This window comes from Phyllostomus hastatus, unplaced genomic scaffold (genome assembly GCF_019186645.2).
Source record: "Phyllostomus hastatus isolate PE091 unplaced genomic scaffold, TTU_PhHast_1.1 phas_contig_283, whole genome shotgun sequence".
NCBI classification, from domain to species: domain Eukaryota; kingdom Metazoa; phylum Chordata; class Mammalia; order Chiroptera; family Phyllostomidae; genus Phyllostomus; species Phyllostomus hastatus.
The window spans coordinates 422,407-448,658 of NW_025333833.1; the positions used below are offsets into that span (position 1 = coordinate 422,407).

Sequence of the window (26,252 nt, forward strand, 5' to 3'; positions counted from 1 at the left end):
GAGCGCCAGCCGTCCTCCCCCCCGCTCCCCCCGCGCTGCTCTCCCGGAGCCTCGGTGTCTCGCCTCGACTTCACGCCGAGGATAGAGGGAGCTCTTTCCGTTCCACCCTGCGGGTTTTCTCTGGGGGCTTGCCCGCGCTCCCTCTGTGGCACACAGAGCCCACCCTCCCCGTGGCCGCCACAGGCTCTCCGCCTGGCGCTCCGGCCTCGGCCTCCCGAGGGGCCTCGCCCTCTCTGGGCGCTGCATGGGCCTCCGGAGCCCAGGCTTCCTCGTGCGCAGAGAGCAGACCCCTCACTGTTCAGGCTTTAGGCTGAGAAGCACGGAGGAGGGGCAAGGCGACACTTGCCCGTCCCCACGGACAGACCCACGGACGCCCCTGACGTTCCCGGTTGGAAACGGGGCCGCGGTGAGCGTCCGCACACCTGCACCCTTCGGTCTGCATCCCCACGCTCGTGTTTGGACGTATCTGTGGGGAACACTGCCGGACGTCGTGGAATTGTCCTTCAGAGAGGTCTAACGATGTGCACACTCTGCGAGAGAGAGCCTGTGTTGTCTCACCTCCCCTCTTCCGGCACAAGAGCACACTCTCAGTTCTGTTTATCCATGAGGGCGGGCGCGTGCATGCGTCGCTGTTCCCCTCATGGCACGGGCCCTGACCCAGGATCGGGTTCTAACCCACAGAGCTACCCGGCCCCGCCCCGCCCACTGTCAGTTCCTCATCAGACCCAGGGAGCCTCTGGGCGCTTTGCGCTCCGTGGAGTGCCCCTCCCCGGATCCCGGTGGCATTGCAGCCTGGCGTGAAGCGGCGGCCCGCGGGCGGCACAGTGCCCACCCCGCCCCCCGCCCCGCGCCCCCCCACGCCCCCCGCCCCGTCGCAATGCTAACCGGTCCTTCTGAACTCCTGCCTCGCTGGTCCCCAGGTACGGAAGCGAAACGCACTCCCGACCGTCCTTCCGTGCTAAACGTGGACTTTGTCCAAGTGCAGCCCTTACGTTCTAAGCCCGATCATCCCAGTTCTCCGCCGAACCTCCACGAGCCACGGGGAACAGGCGCTACAGCTCTCCCGTATCGGTTTACCCAGCGGCCTCGCCGCCTGCAAAGGCCATCTGTCTCCACGCTTGACGTCTGTTTTGTTTTGTTTTTTAAAGATTTTTATTTATCGATTGATTTTTAGAGAGAGGGGGAGGGAGGGAGAAAGAAAGGAAAAGGAACATCGATCAGTTGGGAGGCCTGGCCCGCAACCCAGGTCCGCGCCCTCACTGGGAATCCAGCCAGCGCCCTTTTGGTTCACAGGCCCAGCGCTCAAGCCATGGAGCCACACCAGCCAGGGCTTATTTTTTTCTTTCTGTTCTTACATGTTTTTTCTTTATCTTCTTTTCTTGGATAAGTCCCTTTAACATTTCATAAAATAAGGGCTTGGTGATGATGAACCCCTTTAACTTGACCTTATCTGAGAAGCACTTTATCTGCCCTTCCATTCTAAATGAAAGCTTTGCTGGACAGAGCAATCTTGGATGTAGGTCCTTGTCTTTCATGACTTGGAATACTTCCTTCCAGCCCCTTCTTGCCTGCAAGGTTTCTTTTGAGAAGTCAGCTGACAGTCTGCTGGGAACTCCTTTGTAGGTGACTGTCCCCTTATCTCTTGCTGCTTCTAGGATTCTCTCCTTCATTTTACCTTGGCTTTGTAATTATGATGTGCCTTGGTGTGTTTCTTCTTGGGTCCAACTTCTTTGGGGGCTCTCTAAGCTTCCTGGAATTCCTGGAAGTCTATTTCCTTTGCCAGAATGGGGAAGTTCTCCTTTATTATTTGTTCAAATACGTGTTCAATCTGTTGCTTTTCCTCTTCCCCCTGTGGTACCCCTATAATTCGGATGTTGGAATGTTTAAAGATGTCCTGGAGGTTCCTAAGCTTCTCCTCGTTTTTTTGAATTCTTATCTCTTCATTCTTTCCTGTTTGGTTGTTTTTTTCTTCCTTCTGGTCCACTCTATTGTTTTGAGTCCCAGTTTCCTTCCCATCACTATTGGTTCTCCGTGCATCTTCCTTCATGTCTTTTATGGTAACCTGAATTTTTTTCATCTAATTTGCACCCAAAATCAACCAATTCTGTGAACTTCCTGACCACCAGTGTTTTGAACTGTGCATCTGATAGGTTGGCTATCTCTTAGTCACTCAAAAGGATCAGCTCTGGGGCATTGATCTGTTTTTCTGTTTGAGACATCTCTCTCTCTCTCTCTCTCTCTCTCTCTCTCTTTTTTGGGGGGGGTCTGGTCGCTCCTGTTACGGTGAGGGGCGGAGCCTTAGGTGTTCACCGGGGCTGGGCACCCCAGTCGCTAGATTGTGACGTTGTAGTGGGGGTGGGGGGGGAACAATGGCGGCAGCCCCACTCTCCTGGGACCTCAGTCCCTTCCCTGGGGTCCTGGGCTGCGCGCTCCGCCTCAGCCCACAATCGCCGCCTCACTGGGTCCGCCAGCTGCCACTCGCTGCCATCCTGTGCGCCCCGGATGCCTTGCGCGCTCCCGGTTGCTCTATGCGCCCAGTGCTCTCTGCTCTCTGTGCCACGGCCCGTGCTGCAACCCGAGCCCGGCTGCTCCTCTCCGCCCCTCCCACCGGTCTGGATGAACGGGTCCACTTCAACTTCTTGGCTGTCCGACTTCCATTCAGATAAATTCTCTATCAGTTCTGGGTATTATTCTAGCTGTAAATTGTTGTTGTTCCAATCTTGGTTGTGCGTGGAGGTACGGTGCGTCCACCTGTGCCTCCATCTTGCCGGAAGTTTTTTCTTTCTGTTCTTAATGATGGATGTGCACCCTGGCTCAGCTAACACCGGAGGAGAAAGCGTGGGTGCCGTCCGCGTGAGTCTTTTTCAGTTCAGAGGAGCCGATCTCACTGTGGTGACGTGGGAGGGGATCACTGTCCGGCCTGTCGATGTCAAACACGCCCCTAACGCAGCCCGTGAGCGGCAGCCACAGGTCGGAGAGAGTGGAGGTGCAGATGTCACTTCTCAGGGGTCAAGGGACCGGGGTTCGGATGTCACTTCTGCAACTCGCCAGCCGTGCGGCGCAGGCTCCGGAGCTCCGTCTCCTCGCTGCAGGACTGCAGGGCGCACCCGCGAAGGGGCGCAAAAAAAGGAAAGAGTGACCGGGTGACCGTAGCAGGTCCTTCCGGCTTCCTTAGAAAAGAGAATTTTTTAAACTCCTAACTCAGCCTTACAGACTCACACAAAGGAGAATGTACGAGAAGTCGGTTGGGCAAGGTCCGCCCAAAGCTTCCTCACGGTCAGCCTGAATCACGTCTCTGCTCGGGCTCCAGTGCCCGAGTCCCCCCCTTGGACACCCTCTTCCCCGCACAGGGCCAGCAAGCAGCGATTCCTGAAAGTTTCTCAGAAGCCGTGGCCGTCGCATTGTTGCCAGACCTGAGGGCTGACTTTGCACTTATGTGCAGCTCGCTTACTCTGGCACGTTGCCAGATGTGTCTGACTCACCCCGCCCACCTCTGCCCACAGATGACAAGTGTCCCCGCTGTCCCCAGAAATTTCTGGACGGCTCTGACCACTGGCAGTCCTCCCCGACCCACGTGAGTGAGCAGTGTGATTTCGTCACAACGTCTGCTCCCTGGGCCTGGCCTCGCAGGTTCACTCAACAGACCTGGTTCCTGGCGCTTGCATCGACCCCCCAGACGCACAAGGACACCCCTTGGGTCGTGTCTAGTTTTCCTGAAGGACAGAGTTTACTTCCAGCTGTCCCCCCCCCCCCCGTGTTTTTGACTGTTCTCCTTCTGAGTCCTCTGTGAGTCCCCTGTCTGCCCTGCTCCTCGTCTCCAGAAGCTCCATGCGGGGTCGGGGGTCCGAGTGGGGCCCGCGGGGACCGCTGTTCCCGGAGGCCCGAAGGCGGGGTTTCATTTTTATTTTTCACACTTAGGCAAGGGCGCTGTGGCAGGATGTCACAGGTGACGTTTCCCAGCAGAATGGGCCTGTGGTTCTGCAGCGAGGGTGTCAGGGTATTGTTCACACGGGAAATGGGGGCGGGGGGGTTGGCTTTGGGCCCTGAAGTCACAACAAGGAGGTAAGAAGGGCGGTGTGGACAGGAGGGAGGGTCTGAGAGGAGGCTCCTTTGTCACACAGCGAGTCCCCATCCCAGTCCCCCTTCCTAGTGGGGAGGTGCCCCATGCAGGAGAGGGGAGAGCTGAGAGGTGCCCCTGGGACACAGGCAAGGGGCCCAGCTCACACCTGGGGGAGCTGGAGGGAGCTGAGGCTGTGGGGTAGAGGGGCCGGGGCGGGGTCAGCCTGAGCCCAGAAGGTCCTGGGGTCAGCCGAGTGTGTGCGTACTTGTGGCCCGTGAAAGGCAGAGCTGGCCCGGGGCCTGTCTCGGGCCCTGCACAGCAAGGCCCCCTGGGTGGCTGGACTGAGGCCCTGAGACGCTGGAGGGGAATCAGGAGCTGAGGGGGGAGGTGCAGGGAGCCCTGGAAGAGGTGTGTCCGCCCCGAGGGTGGGACAGGGGACAGCAGTAGTCCCAGAGGACACAGCTCCCAGGTCCACACCAGCACCCACCAGGCAGAGCTGGCCCCGGCCACCTGCCCGGCTTGGACGGTGGGAAGCTGCCCAGCCGAGCGAGACCTTGCTGTTCCCCCCTAGCACCCTCCCTTCCCTCTTCCTCCTTCTGAGGCTGAGGTGGGGAGCAAAGGAAGCAGATGCAAATTAGAGGGGAAGATTGGGGGTGGGGGAGGAGAGAGAGAGAGAGAGAGAGAGAAAGAGAGAGAGAGAGAGAGAGGGAGAGATCGAACTCCTCCCCAAGTCAGGACCTCAGCTGGGTGAGGAGGACAAGGCTGTCTCTGGGCGAGGGGACAGGTCTGCTTGACCTCTGGGACCCGACCGGGCAGTCCAGTGTGTCAGTGGAAACCGGCCTCCCGGAGCCAGCGCCTGGCCCTGTGACCTCGGCCAGTGCTGCTCAGAACACCCCTCAGCCCGGTTTCCAGAAGCCACAGAGGCTGTGGCTTTGAAGGACAGTCACTGTCACCCCATGTGCTGTGCCGGCTTCAGAGTGTCCGAGTGGCCGGAGCCACAGAACGCTGGGCACCCGGCGGCATGGAGTCCCCACACGTTAGCTGCTGCGGTTGGGGGTGGGGGTGGGGGGGTGGGGGGGGAATGAGAGGCTGAGGTGAGCGCCGACTCCACCCCAGACAGCAGAGGGCGAGGCCTAGAGTTTCACCGCTGCTGACGACCTGGAGACCTCGGTCGCCTTGTCGGTTGTGGAGATCAGCGGATGGAAAGCCGGAGACCAGCCGAGGCCGCGGCCGGCGGAAGGTGCAAACAGGACTCGGGGGGCGTGGAGCTCCCGTGGGGCCGGGCGGGCACTGCGCTCCCGGGAGCCGGCACGGGAGCGTGCTGCCTGCACACCCGCTGAGAGGCCGGTCCTCACCTCCAGCTGACAGTTCCACCGTTCTCTTCTGTCCCTGGGGGCGGGGGGGGGTCAAGGTGCAGAATCTTATACACATATTTTTAGCTTTGTCTTTGCTAGCTTAATACAAGACAGTTTTGGGACCCAGTGTAGTCCCTCCCAGCTGTGACACATGCAAATCAGGTGAGCCTGTGTTCTGTGCCCAATGACCCCCCAAAAGTTGAATGAAACTGATGAAAGAAATTTGGGTGATGGCTCTCTCTCACTAGAGATCTCTCCTGATCGCCACGGGTGCACTTCTTACCTTTTGGGGACAGCTGCTTAACCGGGTACCAATGTAACGCAGCTGCCCTAATATCCCATAGGTCGTGCCTGGTCCCCAGGGGATCCGTGCTGGGGAATAAGATGCAGCGCGCGTCCTCCCAACCTGCCCGGCTGTCCAGTGGCCGCCCGCAGAGAACTGGCCGGCAGGACCCGACTACTCTTCCTGAGCTTCTGCTGCCCCCTGCTGGGGCCGCTGCGTCTTTACAGTGGAAACGTTGTATTCGTGTCAGGTGTACGATGTCCTGATTCCACATTTGTGTCTGTTGTGAAACGGCCACACTAAGTCCAGTTGACATGCATTTTTTCCCTTGTGATGAGAAGTTTTAAGGTCCACTCTCTATGGAAACATCAAAGACTCCAGGCAGGATTGACCACAGTTGCCCTGCGGTCGATACATAGTTAAAGCTGCTTGGTTTTCGAGGTGCTGACAAGTCACCCCTGCGGTAACCTGCTCTGGAGGGTCATCGTGGGTTGGGGGCAACCTGACTGGTCTGAGAGCCTGGAGGTGTGGGAGCAGCCGGGCTCATCCCCTCAGAACAGGGTGTCCCCACCCGGGGACTCGGAGACCCTCTGGGGAAGGGGCTGGGGCACATGCGGCACGAGGGGCTGCAGTTGGTCACTTCCCTCCCAGCGGCTGCAGCTCTGTGCGGGCCGCTGTCGGGACGGACGTGGTCGGTGCGATGGGGCCCAGGGGGGCTTGTGAAGCCGCGTTTCCAGACCAGCCGTCGCTTTCGCCGGACAGGTCAGGCATGTTCAGTGCAAGGTCCCGTGTGGTGGCCTCCTGTCTGCAGCTGCGCCCTCACTCCGCCCCCCCAGCACCCTTCCAGCCCTCACCCCTTCCTCTCCTTCCCTGCGGGAAAGTCCCGCTCAAGGGCCACCGGCTTCCTCCAGCCAAAATGCAATCATTTCTTGTCTGGGTCCCGGCATTCTGTTCGCTCCGCCAGCAAACGAGCCGACGCTTGACCTCCATCTTATCCGCGTGGCGTCTCCAGCGCTGAGGAAGAACGAGTGCGTTCAGGTGAAAGTAACCGAGGGGAGGGGGTGGCTAACTAATTTTGAAAAGTGTCTCGCTTGGGGACCGTATAAAAGCACTTCCATTGAACATTCAACGCTGCTTTTTCCTCCTTCGGGGAACTTTCCTTCTGCCGACTCACATGCTGGTAAGAGGCCGGCCCGTCTCTATTTCCAGGCTCGGGGCGGGGGACACGTGAGTCACTGGTGGGAGCGAGCCAAGACACTTCTCGGAAGAGGCAAGGGAGCAGAGGCGAAACACTTAGAGACGCAGTGTATTTGGTGGTCAGAAGGGCAAGGAGCAGCGTTAGGAGGATTTGGGAGTGTCCTGTGCGCTGACCGCACGTTTACAGGGTCTCTGACTCCCACGGGTTAAAGGCCCACGGGGACTGGCGGAGCCGAGCCCGGTCCAGCCACACGGCTCCTGCCCAGCAGACCCAAAGCCTAAGTCGGAGCCCTTTCCCCTACGGCTCTCCAGACTGCGTTCAGGCAGCAAAGAGCTGCGGGGGTGGGACAAAGCTGGGAGGGACAGCAGGACCACCACCCCGCCTTCTGTGCCCTGGGGGAAAGTGGGGGGGGGGCGCAGCCCTGCAGCGCAAGGTCCCACAGGGACACTCGGGCGTGGCTGCGGTCGCCGCACCCGCTCCGCTGACTGCTGACCAGCTTCTCCTTGCGTCACAGAGGAACCGGGAGCACAGCTCCCGTGCCACATCCACTTCCCGCCCGTGTGTCTCACAACCTGATGACTTTGCAAACGTCGGGGGTCAGGCAGGGCAGTCGCTGAGTCAGTGGACCGCGCTGTCCCTGCAGACCAGAGGCGCGTCGGTCCCTCCTGTCCCCTCTGGTCCCCGAGTTTGTGGAGCTGAGGCTGCTCCCTCAGAACCCCGACGATAAGCGCCCTTCTAGGGAAGGGGGGCGCATCTTCACCGGGACGCGGGCGCTAAACCAGTGGCTGGACTGAGACACTCAGTGGCAGCAGGGTGGGCGGTTGGGGCCGGCTTCCCCTTCGTGGTCGGCAGCATGGGTCCCCGGGCTGCCCGGGTTCAGGGGTTCCTGTCTGCTCCACAGCTTCCCAGCAGGGCAGCGACCCTCCCGCCCCCGCTCGGCCTCTGCTCTGACCCTCTGAGCTGCCTCGGGAGCAGGGGCTCAGCCCGGGCCGTCTTTCTCCCCCGGTGGTGACAGTGGGGGTTCTTGCGGTGTCGGGAGCGAAAGGATTTCCTGAGCCCCACGTGGGAGGGCCGGTGGTTTGGCGACGATGTGCAACGAAGGGGCTTCCTCTCCTGACTTCCGCCGTCCCATCCCGGTCCGTCTCCCCGTGGAAGAAGGCCAGCCTCGTCTTCAGTACGGCCAGGACAGACGGGGGCCAGCGCCCAGGATTTCTGCTCCGTAGGAAAGTCCAGTCCAGTCCAGTCCTGTCCAGCCTCCGGCCAGCTTAGCGTGTGTTTGCAGCTGCCACCCACGGCCGTGCTGCTGCATACAACCCCACCCCCGCCCCCTCAGCTTGTGTGTGAGCCCCCGTGGCTGTGGAGTGGACAGGCGAGTGCTCCGTGTGAGTGCGGGTCACACCCAAGAGAGAGAGCTTCTTCGTGCCCCTGGGGTTATGAGCAGGAGCTGGGGGTGGGGACCGACCGTGTAAGTGACCCATCAACACCCCAAGCTTTCAGCGGCTCTGATGGGCCCACTACCCAGTTAGACTGACTCCTGTGCCCTGCTCCCCACCCCCAGAACCCGGTGCCAGAGGGGGGGAGGGACGAGCGTTCACCCCACTTGGCGGAGCACAGTGAGCCCTACGATCCCCCGAGGGTGGGAGGCCGGAGTGTCCGCGGGAAGCGAAGAGGGTCCCGCTCCCCGGGTTCTCCAGCTGCGTGTCTAGTCTCAGCATCTGTCCAGCTGGACACCAGTGGTGACAACAGGGTGACAGCGGATGCTCGTTAAAACTCTGCATAGGGCCCGCACCGCCTCCTATGTGTGCTGCAGCAGAAGGAACCGATACTCAGAGAAGTCACACAGTGTTCTGAAGGCACATGGACACACGTCAGGAGGCGCTGAGCCGGACGCCACTCTGCCCTCCGACCGAGGTTTCCTCTGGCTTCAGACTGTGGCCCCGAGACGATCTGAGCTCACCACTGTTCACAAGCACAGAAAAAAACGGCAGAATATGTTGTTACCGCGCATTTATACCTTTTTTATTCAAAGGCCTCGAAGTAGGTTCCGTGTGCTTCTTCCCGAGTGTCCAGGAGCTTCCCCCCCCCCAAACACTTGCTGGTGACTCAGTGGGTGTGGGCAGGTCTGGACAGTGGGCTGGAGTCGGAAAGAGGAACCTGGGCTGCGATGGGGAGGTGACGGGACGGGGAGGGGAAATTTCCCCACACATTTCCCAGCACACGTTTTGAAACATGAAAATGAACATGAAAATCACACATGTGACTGTGGCCAAAGGGTGGGGAGTTGGGGAGGTGCTCAGGCCACGTCACTCGAAATGGGTGTCTTCTTCGCACGCAAGCGACAACATATCCATGGTCTTTTTGCGATTGTGAGAATTTTTCACTTAACCCGGGCTTGTCAAGCTTGCGGTGTGCCCGCGATAAAATGGGAGTGCGCGTGGTGTGTGTGCTAACCCAAGGACCGAGGGTCTGCGTCCTCTCCTCGACAGGACGCAACCCAGCCCCTCCCTGAACATGGCATTTCCTTCCCTAGACCCAACCTGCTCTTCTTACAGGCTCCCGCGTTCATTTCCCCCTCTTTCAAGGGAGGTGCTGAAAACACAAGGGGAGACCCCCCCCAAACCCAGAATTATCTTCGGGGCAGGCCCCTTGTCCTACAGACGTCCCCCACCTGGTGAGTGCTCTGGGAACCCACCTGTGTCCGTGCACCAGCTGGCGTTGTTGTGAGAGGCTGCGTTCAGCTTCAGCGAATTTTTTTTGAAGACTCTTTCAACGCCTTTGCCCATTTCACGATCGGCGATTTACAAGCACCCCTGCCCGCACCACACTGAGTGTTCAGCAGTTTTTGACCCAAAACGGCACGGGCATGGACCCCGTGCCCTACCCTCCCTATTCACCTGATCTCAGCCGCGGCCACTTTTGTTATTTCCCGGATGAGGAAAGTCCTCAGAGGGAAACGTTTTGCCAAAGTGGAAACAGCAGAAGCACTAAAAGACATCAAAATTGATGAGTTCGAAAATGGTTTTGAGCAGTGGGAAAAAAGTCTCGATAGGTGTATTGCTTCAAATGCAGAGTACTTTGAAGGTGACTGAAGTTTAGGCATGTAAGAATGAATACACAATTTTTATAAATAAATTCCAGTTTTTTGTGGGGGGGGGGGGAGTCCCTCTCGTTCATCTCCTGGAAAGAGAAATGGCGCCACCTAGTGGTCAAGAGTACAAATACAGACACTGGAAAAGACACTTCGGCCTCCAACGAAGGCATGTTCTATGAGCCCAGTTTCCACACTTGTCCAGGCTCCCTGGGTAACAATTCACTGACAATTCAGACACGTGCCTACTCCCATCCTTGAAGGAGCTTCCGGTCATCTGAGGGAGCTGAGCAGGGAAAGCTCACTTCGAACAGAAAACCAATAAAGTTGAGGGAATGCTTAGGATCCTTAATAAAATGTCCGAGACATGAACCCTTAACAGTTTCCCTCCCTCCCTGTTCCAGAATATAAATATCTATCATTGCCAACAGTAAGCCGTTTTAATAATACTGGTCGAAAGAAATAAAAACTACACGGAGAGAAGTCGTACAAATCCTGTCATAGGACTCCCACATGCCAGCTCCCAGAAATAACCACTGGACACTTTGGGAAACATCTTTCAGCATTTTTTAAAAATTTTGCCCAACAGGAAGCTCACTGAAGCCTGGGGTTCAGGGCCTTCCCTGGGGGACAGTCACAGAGGCACACCCAACCTCATCACTGCAGCCCCCAGGGGTCTGACCAGCAGGCACCTCAGCAGGCCCCAGGGTCATCTCCCGGAGCCGGAGCCGGTCAGGCCAGTCTTCCAGAAAACAGGCTTTCTGGAATGCGCAGAGCTGCAGCCACTGGGCCCTCGGGGTCAACCCCTCGTTGCACGGAAGCCCTTTGTCTCCGTGACCTGGTCGCTGACTGGCGAATGCTGCCCGGCCCCTGGCTGCCTGCTGAGGCAGGGTGGGAAGAAGCCAGGGAGTTCCTGGGCAAGTGGAATGAGGAGAACTGAGACAAGGGAGTTAAACAAAGTTGAGCAATTCACAGCCCGGTAATAAATCGAAAGATCTTATCTTCGCAGACCAGGACTCTTGGGAGCAGACGGTGTGTACCTCTCCTCCCCAGCCAGAGGGCAAGGAGCCTCAACCACCCCGGGCGGGGAGAGAGAACAGAGACCCGGTCAGTGCCATGAGTGCCGCCAGACCCCGGCACGGGGGAAGTCAGGGGAATAAGCAAACAAACCAACAAACAAACCAACAAACCAGTTAGAGTCACACGCATCCAAGATAAAAGCGAAGCAGTGAACCTGGCCAGAGAATGACCCCAGACTCCCTATACGCACATTTTGATGCATCAGCATGCTGAAGAACCCACCTGGACGCTGTTGAACAGTCTGTAGAGACCTTCCCTGAGGTCTCCCCTAAAAGTCCCGCCTTCAGAAAGCAGATAAGAGCCCCCAAGACAAAGGACTCAGTGTGGGCTCTCCCTTGAGCCTACCTGCACCCCCCTTTCCCAGGCATGGGCTTTGGCTTTCTCTCTCCTGACTCTGAGGGACCCCACAAGAGCAGTGAGCAGGGCAGCTTGCCCTGGGCTCACCCCCTGGACCCGCCCCCAAGGGCCCTCCTCTTGCCTCAGGGGTAACTTGTGTCCCGAGCCCACGAAGCCCAGCGTGGCTCACTCCGGCTGCTGTGATCTTGCCTCTCACCGCCTCCAGCTTTAGTAAACGTGCTTTCAGACTCACCTGGACCCCTGCCTTGCATTCTTTCCTGCAGGAAGTCGAGCACCCACGCACTGCAGACTGTGCGGGGGAGACCTGCCTCTGTCCAGGCCCCTCCCCCGTGACAATGCCACAGGTCAGCTTCCACGTATATTCTCCAATCTTTTCAGGCATTTCCCCCCTGAAGCTGGCTATTCTCCTCAAACCTCTGTCCTCACTCTCAGCGTGTGAACTGGGTTCTTCACCCAGAAAAAGGAGCCATCAGAAGAGAGCTCCTGTGACTTCCTGCCGCCTTGCACCTGCACCTCCCCGCCCCTCAATTCGTCCCGGCGCCCTGTGTCTGTGGCTCCTCCCTCTGTCCTGGTTTTCCCTGTACTTTAAAAAAAAGGTTGAAGTCTTCCTGCGGGGTGAGGGGGGAGAAAAAGAAACATCCCTTTAGTCCAGGTTTCCCTCTGGCCGTGGCCCCATCTTTCTTGAAAAGACACGGGATTAATACCTTAAAATATAGAACAGCAGAGAGCAACAGAACAGGATTCACGCACCAGTGAAAAACTGGGCAAAAGACGGGGAAAGGAATAGCAGGAGAGGAACTGCAAACAATGGCTCTAGAAGCACTGGAAGCAACATTCTACTTTAAATGCATGAAACGATGCTGCTGATTCCGTCGGCGGGACCAGCGTTTCGAAGCCGACTTCGATGGCTGCTGCGGAAAGGGCGGGGGGTCCCAGCTCCAAATGCCGAGGAGCCTCGCGTTTGGGGAGGTTTCTTCTGCGCTCGAAGTTGGGATCGGCCGGGGGTCCGGGCGGAACCAGCGCTCCCCCGGGGCCGCACTGCCGCGCACGGCCGGGTCCTCCGAGGGCGCTGCTGCGCAGTGCGGGCGGCGGGGCCGCTCTAGCCGCGGCAGCCGCCCCTCGGTGGCAGGCGCCGCCGCAGGCCGGGGCGCCACCACGTCGGCCGCGGCCGGGATGCTGCAGGTGCGGCCCGGGCTGTACCTGGGCGGGGCGGCGGCCGCGGCGGAGCCGGGCGGCCTGAGGGAGGCGGGCGTCGGGGCCGTGCTGACGGTGGACGCGGAGGAGCCCGCCCTGCAGGCGCCGGACCTGCGGCAGCTCTTCGTGCCCGCGCTGGACGAGCCCGGGACGGACCTGCTGAGCCGCCTGGACCGCTGCGTGGCCTTCGTGCTCCAGGCGCGCGCCGAGGGCCGCGGGGTGCTGGTGCGCTGGTGAGCGGGCTCGCGGGGGGCCTCAGCCGTGCGCGCCCGGCCGGAGGGTTCGCTCGGCAGCTCTTCTGGGGTGGGGGTGGGGGTGGGGGTGGGGTCCTCAGCGGACGAGGCCCGGGCGGTGACGGCGACGCGGGCGGGGGCGCGCCGGAGGCTCCCGCGCCGGCCGCGGGGTGTTCGGTGGGTCCCGGGCGCGGGGGCCGGTGCAGCGGAATCGGGAGGGAACGGTCGCCGAGGACACACGGGGTCCCCGAGCCGTGCCCTGGGCGGAGAGGGGGCGGCCGTGACGGGTGCTTGGGGGCCCTCGGCGACCCCTTCGGGCCGGGTTGCAGCGTGACATCCGCGGCAGAACTCGCGGAGTCTGGACGACGCGGGGGACCGGAGGGCAGCCCGAGCCCAGGTCTCCTGGGCCCTTCCCGCCAGCAGCCCAGGAGATGTTCCGCAGCCACTGTGAAATTTAAAAAATCACTGTAATTCCATTTGGATAGCTCCCTGATACACGCACATGGTTCACAATTCAAAAGGAGTGAGGGCATGAAGGAATAATTCTTCTGCACGTGGGAAGTATTTCAGAGGCAAAGCGTTTGAAGCAGACCCTGGGCCTGAAATTTACCGTTAGTAGGATACTGCTGTGTTGTTTGTTTGTTTGTTTGTTTGTTTTTTAAAGTGCTGCTGTTTTCTACTTCATGTTAAGTCATGCCGGAGTCAGTCGAAGTGTGGCTGTAATGACCGCCTTTCTGATGAAGACTGAGCAGCTCTCCTTTGAAAAAGCCTACGAAAACCTCCAGACGATCCAGCCCGCGGCTAAGTGAGCTTTTGGTGGGCATAATCGTTCTGCTTTTGTGGTGTGTTTTTATTTCTTTAAAGAAAACTTAGCTTTGTGTTTGCCCTTTCAGGATGAATGAGGGGTTTGAGTGGCAGCTGAGGTTATACCAGGCCATGGGGTGCGAAGTGGACACCTCCAGTGCGGTTTATAAACAGTACCGTTTACAAAAGGTTACAGAGAAGTATCCAGGTTAGTAATAGTTGCTAGTATGTATTGGGACCTTTCTAGAAGCTGGTGCATTATCTCATTTTCCAGCAATCCCTTTTCCTTTCTGCACTGCGGTTTAGCAAAAAATACCTAGTTCTAGGTCACAGCGGATTGTGAGGGGTGGGCTGGGATTTGAGCTCAGGCAGCCAGTGCCCAGAACCTGAGGGTTCTCCTGGCTCATCCTGCTTCCTCAAAGCTGGAGGCCTGTTTTTGTTTGTTTGTTTAAATTTCTGAGGTTAGCGTTTGTTGCCTCATCCTGACATTAATTGAATTTTGTCTGAAAATGCAGAGTTGATTTCAACCAATGGACACATTTTCATTGTCGTGTAGAGCTGCAGAACTTACCTCAAGAACTCTTCGCAGTCGACCCGACGACGGTTTCACCAGGACCGAACGATGAGGTTCTCTATAAATGCAGGAAGTGCAGGTAAAATAGTTTGTATTTTCCAGAGATTTTTACCTTGTCTTTGCAGCTGAAGGGTGTGGAAAATTTCAGTTTCTTACATCTCTGTGGGAAGGCTTTGCTTAGCCGGATGCTACAGACATTTCAGATTTGAATCTGCTTTCAAGAACGTCAGTTCTCAGCGGTAAAAGCAATCAGGTCGCTGGTAGGGACTGTCGAAAATTAAAGCAGCACAGTCAGTGTCCATTGTTTTGTCCTTCAGGGAGTACTGCACGTTTCATCTGTTTTCCCTTTTCTTTTTGTTCTGTTTTGTTTGGGGGCTGCAGGCGCTCTTTATTTCGAAGTTCCAGCATTTTGGACCACAAGGAAGGAAGTGGGCCCGTGGCCTTTGCCCACAAGAGACCAGCGCCAGCTCTCCCGCGCATCTCGGGGGGCCCCGCCCCCTGCACCTCGCACTTCGTGGAGCCTGTGCAGTGGATGGAGCCCGCCCTGCTGGGAGTGATGGACGGACAGGTGAGGACTCGCCTTATCTTCTAGCTTCATCGAGTCGCTTACATGTTGTTTCTTCTTGCATTTTAAACCATATTTTAACTAGAGTTTTGCTGTAGATACGCTGGAAGCAGATAGAATAAACTTGTTAAGCATTTTTGGACTGATCGGTTTTCCTGGAGTATCAGTTTGTTTGTTTTTCAGCAGGCAGGGATCTGAGGGCTGAGCTATAGGCTGTTGGTCCCAGCAAGGAATAGGCCGTGCCAATCCTAACATGACTTCCTGCCCTTCAGCTGTGATGGTTTTCGTTTGAAATCTCCACGGGCAGACTGGCCTAAAGGCCAGCACACGTGCCACATCCATGAAACCTCGTGTTTCACGTCTGATGCTTGACCGTTCCTCCCTTGAGCTCTAATTAGTCAGTTTTTCCGAGGACCTGCCAGGGTACAACGTGCTTCTTCCCACAGCCGTTGTAGTCAGTCGCGTACCATCTTATCTCACTGATGAGGTCATGGACTTCTTGAAGGTACAGGCTGTGTCTTGTTTTTATATCCTATGGTGCCAGCGAGAATTGCTCTGTACAAAAGTGAATGAATGAAGTAATTCATTCGCTTGATTTCAGCTTCTGTGCCCCAAATGCCACGCCAAGCTGGGGTCTTTCAACTGGTGCGGCGAGCAGTGCTCCTGCGGCAGGTGGGTAACGCCCGCCTTCCAGATCCACAAGAACCGGGTGGACGAGGTGAAAGCGCTGCCCGCCCTGGGGCCACCGGCGAGAAGAGCGTGAACTGGCGACGCTTCCCAGCTGGAGAGGGACTGGCCGGTCCACACGGGCTCCTGGCTTCTCGCCGTTCACACAGAACGTCTGGCGTTTGGGCCGTCAGCGTTCACCGGAAATGTGAGAAGATGAAACCACGCGATGTGACTTGGACACTGTGGTTAAGTAGAATACTTCACATGGAAGTCAAAACTTTTCGGTCTCGTAAATTATACTTTATTTGATATTAAAATCTTCTATAATCCAGATAATTTCTGTTTTATTTATTTAGTTTTAGAGAGAGGGAGAGAAACGTCGATCGGTTGCCCCTTGCATATGCCCCTCGTGGGGACCAGGGCCGCACCCCAGGCGTGTGCCCTGTCTGGGAATCGAACCGGCGAGCTGTTCTTTTATGTCGGGGGGTGTAGAGCAGATCCGTTGGGATCTAGTTGGACATTTATTGCTCTCCCTCTCTTTTAAGGGACAGTAAATCTCTGCATGGCTGGATTTTTGGGAAATGTAGCTGGAAAGGCCACGAGGGAAACCCTCGTTTCAGTGGGGCTTTTCTGTCAGTCGCTGCAGGAAGCTCAGTTACCTAGTATTTTAGAAAAGTGTGTTTGAGATGCCTAGTTAAGCCGTCTGCTGAAACACACTGATGTTAGGTGTGTTTCTAGCGACAAGGAAAATAAGTGTGGAACAGCTGCTGATCAGTGACTTCTTAAGCTTGATGAGTTAGAGTGCTAGAAGGGAATGTGTCCAGGTTACCTTGTCAGCGTGATTTCTGGAAATTGGAACTCTTTAACTCATTACAAATAGTTGGAATTGGACCAAATTAGATACTTGAACACTTCCATGAAATCAGACTTAGGCAATAAAGAGAAACAGAGCCCATGTTCTTAAGACATTTCGCGTATTTACATGTGTGAGTGTGTCTGTGTGAATACAGACACCAGAGCGAGCGGGCAGTGTTTCAGATGCAGACCCGAGCAGTGGGAATGATCCTGCCAAATGCCGCATGTGTTTTTGGTTGTGTGGGAGGTGGGGGATCTCAACACATGGCCTGAAGCCTTCGGCAACTCCTGTCGAATACATTTTTCTTAGGAGAATAAATTTCTCCATTTCTGCCCTAGCCTTCACACTGTGCTTCATGATACTGCACTGTAGAAAGCCTTTGAAAACCAGCTGGGCAGAGCCACATGAAGCTGCCGTCTCCGGAGGTGAAACGTCGTGAGTTGCCGCAGTTTCATGTGGCTCCAATGAACACCTCTCTGTCGCACAGCACTGAGAAACTTACATAGATTTTACTTAAGTTTACCTTTGCCAGTTCAGGAAATACAGGGCGGAGCGAAAGTAGATTGATAGCTGTGAGGAAGCAAGACGCAGTTGACTCTTGTATTATTGTGACATCAGTTATTTTCTACACGAACAACCGCAAGGCCTGTTCTTGCTGCACCCCATGTTTCCTGGGCACCTGTGTGTATGCTGACCTGAGCACCTGTGTGTACGCTGACCCAAGCACCTGTGTGTACGCTGACCCAAGCACCCGTGTGTACGCTGGTCTGAGCACCCGTGTGTATGCTGGTCTGAGCACCCGTGTGTATGCTGACCTGAGCACCTGTGTGTACGCTGACCCAAGCACCCGTGTGTACGCTGGTCTGAGCACCCGTGTGTACGCTGGTCTGAGCACCCGTGTGTACGCTGCCCTGGGTGACGTAGTGAACAAACTAGGGAAACCCCTGCCTTCTGGGAATCTATAGTGTAGCCGGGAGATACAGGCACAAGAATACATTCTTTTGAAAGATATTTTGTATTTGCCAGTGAGGCGTGCGTTGGGGGAAACTTCATGTGGATTTGGAAGTTTTGTGAAACACTAAACAGAATTTTCAGATTTAAAGTCCTTTAATGGTTACCTTTTGGGGGGTAGGTAGAAAGAAAATGCCTTGGCCTTTGTTCTAAGAACAAAAACAATTGGAACTGTTCCTTTTTTGATATTTGGGAAACCAGCTCAGAGCGTTTGGGTTTACACATCTGCCGTGAGCAGCGACATGACCCATTTCCAAGGCTCAGGGCAGGGGAAACAGCACTGACAGGAAGTGAGGCCCTGGGCGCTGGCAATGCTGGCTCTTCCTGGGAGTGAGCAAGCGGTCCTTTTGAAAACCGAGGGCCTCTCCTTACAGGGTCGTTTCACTTGCTCGAGCCTTCATTCTTTCTTACGCAAAATGAAGATGCTCCTGGTGTCCACGTTCAGGTCGTGAGGATTTTTGTGATACGACGCACGTAAAGGATTTGGGATGATGCCTAGCAAGCAGCATGCGACAGTTCGTCCTTGAAAGCAGCTGCACTTTATTGAACACTTACCACGTGCCAGTCACTACGCTACGCACTTAATGAGTGCCATCCAGTTTCATCCTCACAACAGCCCTTTGAAATCGATCCTGTTCTTCCCAGTGTACAGGTGAAGTTGGAGCTTAGGAGTAAGCCACTTCCTCCAAGTTGCATTGCTAGCAAATGGTTGAACCTACACCAGAACCAAGATCTGTCTCACTCCCAAATCTGCGCTCCTAACCTCTCTGTTCTGTGCTTGGGTTCCCACTTCAGGGTGATACGTGTCTTGAAGACGTCTTACTGAAAATGTAAAATCTAGTAGAACTGGTGAAATGCAATTTTTTAAAGCTTTTTTAAAAAGATTTTATTTATTTTTAGAGAGGGAAGGGAGGGAGAAAGAGAGAGAGAAACATCCATGTGCGGTTGCTGGGGGCCATGGCCTGCAACCCAGGCATGTGCCCTGACTGGGAATCGAACCTGCGACACTTTGGTTCCCAGCCCGCACTCAATCCACTGAGCTACACCAGCCTGGGTGTAATGCATTTTTAAAAATAGTTATAAATCCACTAGTTGGACACCCCACCAATATTTGCAGGGTTCAGACTACTTTTATTTTCAATTTTTCATCCAGAAAAGAAGTCTTATTTAATGGTAAAACTTAAAATATTCATGTTAAAGCTGGGGACAAGGAAAAAGATGCTTACTATTGCCTGTACTGTCAGTACTGTAGTAGTGGTCCTAGCCATTGCAATAAAAGAAGAAGAAAAAGTTGCAGACTTAAAAAGAAAAAAGCCTGACCAATAAATCTTAACTTTTCTAAAAGTGAGATAATTAGAAATTATGTGCCTCCCGATAGGATGCTGTGAAGTATTCTTGCAAATTTTAGAGAAAAGTAACAAAAGCAAAACCATCTAATCTAAGTTCTAGATCTAACTGGCAGTTTACAGGGACAAATTGCCATGAGGACACAACCAGCAGAACCACCGTGTGGGAACTTCTGCAGGACAAGTGACAGGTTCCTGTCCTGTATGTTTAAGATTTTCTACATTGAAGGTTAATTTTTAAAAAGGTCACAATGTTACATAAACCAGACTTTATCATGTTAGTGTTTGCATACAAGTTACTCTACATAGAAAATCCTAGAAAATTTTCAGACAATAATAGAATCACATAATTCAGCAGGAGTTTTGGATACAAATTTACTGTATAAAAATCAATAATTTACTATACCCCAGCAATAACCAAATTAGAAAAATGTGCAAAAACCCCTAAAATTATGAAAAGAATATTTTAAAAATCTTAATGACCTCAGGAGTGGGAAGGGTTTCTTTAGCAAGATAGAAATAGCAGAGATCATAAGAAAAAAAAAGATGGATAAATGTTGACTGCACAGAAATGGAAACCTACAGGACGAAAACCCTGTAAACAAAGACATGTTGGACTGGGAGGGATTCACACACACACACCAGTTAAAGGAACAGAGTGAGCCGTCTTAACGATGTACCGGTGATAGAAATTCAGCAGCAAATTTTATAAAAGAGAAGGATGGGAAATTCTCAGAAGGGAAGTAAGGTTTAAGGAGCATGGAAAGGTGCGTCACAGCTGTACTTGTTGGGAAATTGTAAATTGTAGACACACCGTTCACAAACAAAAGTATGACTAGGTCTAGTATGGGTGAGAGTGTGGAGCGAAGGGGACTCATCACTGCCAGCCAGGATGCAAACTGGTTCAATTTGGCGAATATTAATACTCCTACTCCGTGACCTAGCATGTATCTTAGACATGCCTCATGTATGCATGAGGAGACTCACACACAAATATACTTTGTGGAACAGTGAAAAACTGAACAATTCATATGTCCACCAGGAAAATGAAGATATAAAATGTGATATAATTTAAGGAAATACCATATAACAGTTTACATATGGATAGATCATCCAGAAGTGATGTTGAAGAAGAAAAGTGATTTGGAAAATAGAGCATAGTACATTTACGTTATTCTTAAAACACCCCAAACCACATTAAATATATGTATCTATAAACATATTTAAACATATAAAATAAAAAATAAAAATGAATGATTCCCATAAAATTCATAAAGACGTTGCCTATGTGGATGGAAGGAAAAGTGAGGTTTAACTTCATTGTGTTTAGTGTTTAATTTCTTACATTATGAAAGCGAAAATAGAAAGTGTTAATATTTATTTGTTCGTCTTTGGTGATAGGTACACAAGTGTTCATTTCATAATCATCTCTGAATAAAAGATAACATTTTTGAAAGTTAAAAAATTACAGAAAACTGTACTTGAATAACAATTAAAAAAAAAAACCAACTTGCCGGAGTTCAGTCACGGTGATTTAAAAAAGACGGCGGTGGGAAAAAAAAAAGGTGTCGGGTGGATACAGAATAGAGAACTTTTGCTGGTTTGATTTTAGTTTTCATGACGACTTTTGAACTTGCAGTTGCATGAGAATAAAAGTGTTGTGAACGACACCCTAATGAACAGCGGTCAGGCAACCGATGCGCGCAAGAATCCAGGTCCAGCAAGGGGACCTGCGGAGGGGGGGCGGCGGGGGGGGCGGCGGGGGGCGGGGGCGGGGGGCGGGGGGTCCCTCTGGGCGGGGGCCCCCAGCTGTTTCCAGGTGGCGGACGACGCAATCCGCGGCAACCGCCCCACCAGGCGCGCGGAGGGTTCTGGGAAGCGGTGTTTTTTGTTTTTTTTTTTGGCCGTGGGAAAGACTGCGCTGGGCGGTAAGGGATACGTGTTCTTAAGGTGAGGGCGTTTTAAACTTTGCCCGCTGAACACGCGTTAAGAACAAATCCCATTCAGCGGCGTTCTCGAAACTGTTTTGTAAAACTCAGGTGAGTGTTAGTTAGGTCGGAGTTGATCTCTTTTTCTGCCCGAAACCGAGTTTCGGTCCTGAAAAGGTAGGGAATGCACCTCGGCGTGGAGGCGCGCCGGCCCGGAGTCGCCCTCCCCGTCCTGGGCGCGGGGACCGACCCCGTTGCTGGTTTGCGCGCGTCCGTCCTCCTCGCGGTCGGGCCGGGGCTCCGTGCGGGGCGCCTTTCTCTCCCCGCGACCCCGCCACCCCGCGGAGGACTGGTGCGTAGACCGCGGGTTCCTCGGAAACCCTGCACCCGACTCGCTCTCCGCCTCCAGGGCGGCCGGGAGGTCCTGCGAGGACGGGCGTTTTCAGGGAGCCAGCCCGCGTGTTCGCGGCGCGACATCACTTTTCCTGGTTTAATTCTAATTTTTCAGCCTCAGTGGACGTTGGGAACTATTCGCCACTGGTTCGGGTGTACCGCTCGGCGGTCAGACAATTACGTAACTTACGGAGGGGTCGCCCGGTCCTCCCAGTACCCCCCGGCAGCGTGCTTAGTATTAGAGGAGGGAATGGACTTTTCCGTTTGAATGTTATCGATAGCTTTTGTTTCAGCGGCGCGCTGTTTACCACGTGTCTCCTTTTCCCCTCCGAACAGCGGGACGGAGAGTGCTGCCAGCTCGGAAGGGAGCGGAGCGATCAGAGTCGCCGGATCGGGACGTCCGCTCTCGGGTTCGCACGGGATCCTCGCGCGCTGAGGCGGTTTGTCCGCCTTCGGCCACCGTCGCGCCCGCGCGTTGCGCTGCATTTTGTCCGCTGGTCGCCGCCGTCCCGGCGTTAGTCGCTGAGTTCCAGGAACCGGAGCGCGTGTTTGGGGGCGCGGGCGCGCCGCCCGCACCATGGAGTCGCCCTTCAGCCCGGGGCTCGCCCTGCGGCCGGATGAGGATTGGGGTGAGTGGGGTGCGAGGAAGGGCCGGGAGGCTGGGCTTCTCCCTCCCCGCCCACGGCGGTGACAGGTGGGGACGGTCTGCCGGAGCGAGTCCGCGCGTGGCTCGCGTCCGTGGTCCTGGGGGGCCGGCGGGTGGCCGGCCGGCTGCTGAGGGGGAGGACTGTCGGTGTCACTGGCCCCTGGGCGCGTACCAGGCCGGGGTTCGTAGGGCGGGGTTCTGTGGGGCGAGGACGGCGTCATTCGCGGCGGCGTGGGGCCGGAGCGCTGTGGCGGAGCGTGGGATGGGTGACTGCCGCGGAGTGTGGGCGCGTGGTTGTACGTGTGTCTCTGTGTCTCTGTGTGTGTGTGCCGGCGCGTACCTATGTGCTGCACGAGTCCTCGCGCGCAGGGCCGTACGTGTGTATGTGTACCTGTGCTACCCTGTGTTCTACATGGGTACGTGCTTGCGCGTGCCTGATGGTCGTGCGCGCGGGCGCGCTCCTGTGTTTGCACGTCTGTGCACGTGTCTGTGTCCGTCCGTGTGCTGTGCGCGTTTGTACCTCACACTTGTGCACTATGTGTACGTGTGTGTGTCTGTACACGTGTGTGCGTGTCTGTACACGTGTGTGCGTGTGTGCGCGAGAATGAGTGTGCAGCAGATGCTCGTCTGGCAGCGTCCACTGTGGCTCCGGGCTGAGGTCGTTTGTCTTAGCAGAGAAGCAGAGACCCGTGCGCCTGGCCGCGGGCCGCTCACCTGGGTGGACCCACACGCCGTGTAGCCTTCACTGCTCCCCAGATAAAGCTGGGGGCTGCCTGGTTACACGCAGTTCATTCGCAGAGTTTGTCAGGTTTTGTGGCGGGGGAGGGGTGAAGGGGTCATCGCGGAGGAACCAAGTCCACCTCGTGATCCGGAGCCCTAAGGCCAGTACTGCTCTCCAGCTTCCTTGGGAATCGGGGACTGTGTAGGTCCCGGAGGGGCCACTGAGCCTGCACCATCTCCCCCCACCCCTTGGAGTTTGGAGGTAACCCAGACGGCCTTCATCTTTCCCCTTGGACCACCATGCCCAGTAGCAAGAGTGTGAGCTCAGTTCCATTTACTGAGCTGAAGTCCTCACTTGGTTTTCCAAAGGCAGGACTTCTTTTAGATTATGTGCTGTTAAGATTTGTTTCAACCCTTGGGTAGATTTTCTAGGAGCTGCTGGAAGAACTTGACTGCCTATTCCAAGAGTATTTTCTGAGGCTCGACAGCAGAACAGGAGCAGGTGCCACCCAGAATTTGTGTGAGGCACCCCGGTGAACGCCTGTGCGCAGCATTGAGCTTGATCCCCCAGCAGGGCAGTGAGTTCTGTTGTTTCCCAGACGAGTAAACTGAGGCTGAGAGGGGAGGAGTGCTTGGTGCTCGGCCAGTGAGTGGCAGAAGCAGGACCAGGAGCAGGCTTGCCCGCCTCCGCAGCCTGCGCTGCGGTCTCTGTGCTGGACCACTTCCGGAAGCTGTGTCTACAGGTGGGATTCTCACCCAGATCCCCGGTCACCTTGGGTCGTCAGGGCTGCTGTCTCACCTAGTAAACTGCTGACCGTTCAGGGCGCTTCTGAAGCCGCCCGTGGTGGGGACGCTTCCCGAGAGCACCGCACTCTGTGTGTCTTCCGGTGCCCAGGCTGCGCCGTCCTGCCTGACCCGACCCCTGGCTGCTGGTCTTAGTGTTCTTCCATGGGGCATTCGGGCCCTGGAGTCGGGGCCTGCCCTGCCCTCCCGGGCCGTGCCGTTTCCCGGGTTCTCCAGGCTTTCTCTTCAAACCGTTGGCAACCTTCTCTCAGTGGAACGATGTGATTCTGACTCCTTGGGTGCTGAGTACGTTGGAGAGATTTCACAGGCGCTAGAGTGGAACACTTCTGTCTGCTGGCGTTTCTCAGGAGACTGTGGGTTGTTTTTCTGGGAGTACTTTATTGATTTGTTTTGTTTGTTAGAAGCTGAGCAGTTAAATTTAGAGTCAGCTTATGTAATTAGTACTGCTTGTGACTGTGACAACTGGGTGATTTAACCGAACTGATTAGCCCAGGACAGCTCGTGATGCGGGCCCCCCTCCCTTTAACTTGGGTGATGAAATGCAGAGCAGGATTTTGCAAACAGTTTCTGCGAAGGTCCAGATAGTGAATATTTTCAGTCACGTGTTTCCGTTGCAATTCCTAAGCTCCACCATGATTACAACTTTGTTGTGGACACTGGAAGTTGAATTTCACAGTTATTTTTAATGGTGAATGGACTTCATTTTTAGTACAGATTTAGATTTACAGAGTAACTGAGCGGACAGCACACTGAATCCCACACTCACCCCCGCACACACCCTTCCCCCCACGGAGACACCGGGCAGTGGTGCACTTGTGACACCTGACGAGCCGGTCCTGACACACCCTCATTAACTGGAGTCCATGGTGCACAGGAAGGCGCACTCTGAGCGGACGTTCTGTGGGTGCTGGCGAGTGCACGGTGGGTGTCACGGGCCCACGGTTACAGTGTCACAGAGGGCATCTCCCCGAGCTCGCTGGCCCGTGCTCTGCCCACCCGCCTGCCCTCCCTCCTAGGTAACCACTGACCGTTCACTGCCTCCCTAGTGTGTGTGGTTTCTGGAAGGTCTTAGAGTTGGGAGGGAGAGAGAGGAGGGGAGAGAAGGGGAGGGAGGGGGACATCTTTGGGGTGTAGAAGGGCCACAGCCCTGCGGGAGGTAATGGGAGCCCCACCCTTACGACCTCATTCGACCCCGGAGCCTCCTGCAGACCGCCCTGCCTCTGGGCGCCACCACACGGGGGCTGGGCCATCAGCACGGGCATGCTGGTAGGACGCGGCACACCGGCTGTTTATGCGGCTGCCTGTCGAAGGGCGTCTGGGCTGCTTCCACGTGCTGGCAGTCACATGTAAGGCCGCTGTAAACGTCTGTGTGCAGGTGTGTGCGGGGATGCGAGTCTTCAGACCATCAGGGTGAAGGCTGGGGGCGACTGCCTGGCCGGGCGGTGAGTCACGTGTGTTTGGCCGTGTGCGGAACTGGCCCCTGTCTTCAGCGTGGCCGCCCCGGTCTGCACGCTCGCCGGCAAAGAACGAGCGCCCGCACCCCACCAGCCCGGGTGTGGTCAGTGTCTGGGGATTTAGCCGGTCCGGCCGGTGCCGTGGTCCCTCGCGGCAGTTTTCATCTGCGTGAGGGCGAGGGCTGATGTCACAGGCTCGTGGCTTGTCGGCGTGTCTTCCCTTCCTCCTGCCTTCCCTCCTGCCTTCTCCGCCTCCCGCCCCCCGTTAGCCTGCGCAGACGCCGCCTTTCCTTCCAGCCCCGTGCGAGACACGCGCACCACGATCAGGAGCTCTCGCCTGCGCTGCCGTTTCCCTCGGACTGCGTCCTCCCTGTGGACGCTGTTTGCCGCCTCGCACGGGCCAGGCCCCAGTCCTCGGGGTTCCAGGCCTCCAGGCCCCACCCCATCTAGTGTCACCTGCCCCGCCCCCGCCCCATCCAGTGCTCCACTTCCAGAGCGCGGCCCCGCCACTGCTGCTTCTCCCCTGGAGAGGGAAGACGGTGAACCCCAGGCCCTCTTCGGATGTCACTCCCCCTCCTGTTGCCGCTGCAGTCCTTCACTGCACAGCAGAGTTCTGGGTGGGGGTGGCGTGTTCACCGACTCTCGTCCCTCCCCTCGTCCCTTGGACCCGCCGCGGCGGGACCCCGCGCCCCCCCCAGAGCGCGTGCGGATGTCCGCAGGGACTCCAGCTGCCGTGACCCTTCTGACGAGCGGTTGGTGAAAGGATGGGTACACGGTCAGGGCGAGGTCGGGCGGGAAGCTTGCCGAGCGAGCTGAGGTCACTCGCCTCCCCAGCCGGCCGTGCTGCTGCGGGAAGCCTCCGTGTCAGCAGTGTGGGCCAGCGTGGCCGGGAGGGACGCCCCCATGACTCCTGGGACCCCCCGCACTGACACGCAGGTGTTTCCGGACCCCCGTCGGGGTCCTAAGTGCTCAGCAACCACGGGAAAGTTGAAAGGTCTGAGCAGCAATCACCTGCGTTTCCTTCGTCTAGATTCACCAGCTGCCACCGTCCCGCCACACTCGCTCTTCCTGTCCCCTCCTCCCACCCACAGCTCCTCCTCGCACCGCCTCCCAGCGGGCTGCGGGCTGCACGGGACTCTGGCCACCCCCAGGGCTGGCCTCCGAACGCGGAAGCAGAGGAAGCAGGCGGGCGGCTCCGGAGGCCTGGGCTCCTGCCTGCGCTGCCGCTGGAGCCCGTTCTCGCGTCTGCCCGACCACGCGTTTCTCCCCCCCATGAAAACCCCGGTTCCCACTGACACCCTGGGGCCGTGGGGCTCACTGTGGCCGTGCTGCTGCAGGCGGACTGACAGATGGGCGGGCGCAGAGCAGGGGTCTGTTCGGGGGCCACTGGAGGAGTCCAGGCGGCTGGCAGCGGCAGCGGTGGGGGCGAGAAGCTGGTGGGTTATGGATCTGTACGCACACACACACACACACACACACACACACACACACACACACACCCCTCTCTCTCTTTAATTTACATTTTGAGGGGTTTTTTTTACAGCTTTGTTGTTTTCTTTTTTAGATTTTATTTCTTTATTTTCAGAGAGGGAAGGGAGAGAGAAAGAGACAGAGAGAAACATCAATGTGCGGTT

The 26,252-nt window shown here is 56.1% G+C and overlaps 2 protein-coding genes across 3 annotated transcripts in view; both read left to right on the plus strand.

Annotated features, from left to right (window-relative positions):
- The first annotated feature begins 12,558 nt into the window (after window positions 1-12,558).
- On the plus strand, window positions 12,559-15,796 carry DUSP12 (dual specificity phosphatase 12). Its single transcript, XM_045838606.1, has 6 exons — window positions 12,559-12,848; window positions 13,540-13,653; window positions 13,742-13,860; window positions 14,209-14,305; window positions 14,608-14,794; window positions 15,393-15,796. Exons 1-6 carry the CDS (start codon window positions 12,595-12,597, stop codon window positions 15,552-15,554), a joined length of 933 nt encoding a protein of 310 aa, XP_045694562.1. The 5' UTR covers window positions 12,559-12,594; the 3' UTR covers window positions 15,555-15,796.
- A 4,775-nt stretch (window positions 15,797-20,571) lies between these two features.
- The window catches only part of ATF6 (activating transcription factor 6), a 54,559-nt gene continuing 48,878 nt past the window's right edge, over window positions 20,572-26,252 (plus strand). For both annotated transcript variants that reach the window (XM_045838447.1, XM_045838448.1), the window contains exons 1-2: window positions 20,572-20,712; window positions 21,331-21,623. In XM_045838447.1, the coding sequence (XP_045694403.1) occupies window positions 21,572-21,623 (52 nt within the window). In that variant the 5' untranslated portion in view covers window positions 20,572-20,712; window positions 21,331-21,571. The remainder of the gene's footprint in view (window positions 20,713-21,330; window positions 21,624-26,252) is intronic.

Coding starts and splice junctions, on each gene's coding strand:
- DUSP12 (XM_045838606.1), top strand. CDS start 12,595: ATGCTGCAGGTGCGGCCCGGGCTGTACCTGGGCGGGGCGGCGGCCGCG. Junction 12,849..13,539: donor CGCGGGGTGCTGGTGCGCTG/GTGAGCGGGCTC, acceptor CTTCATGTTAAG/TCATGCCGGAGTCAGTCGAA. Junction 13,861..14,208: donor GGTTACAGAGAAGTATCCAG/GTTAGTAATAGT, acceptor ATTGTCGTGTAG/AGCTGCAGAACTTACCTCAA.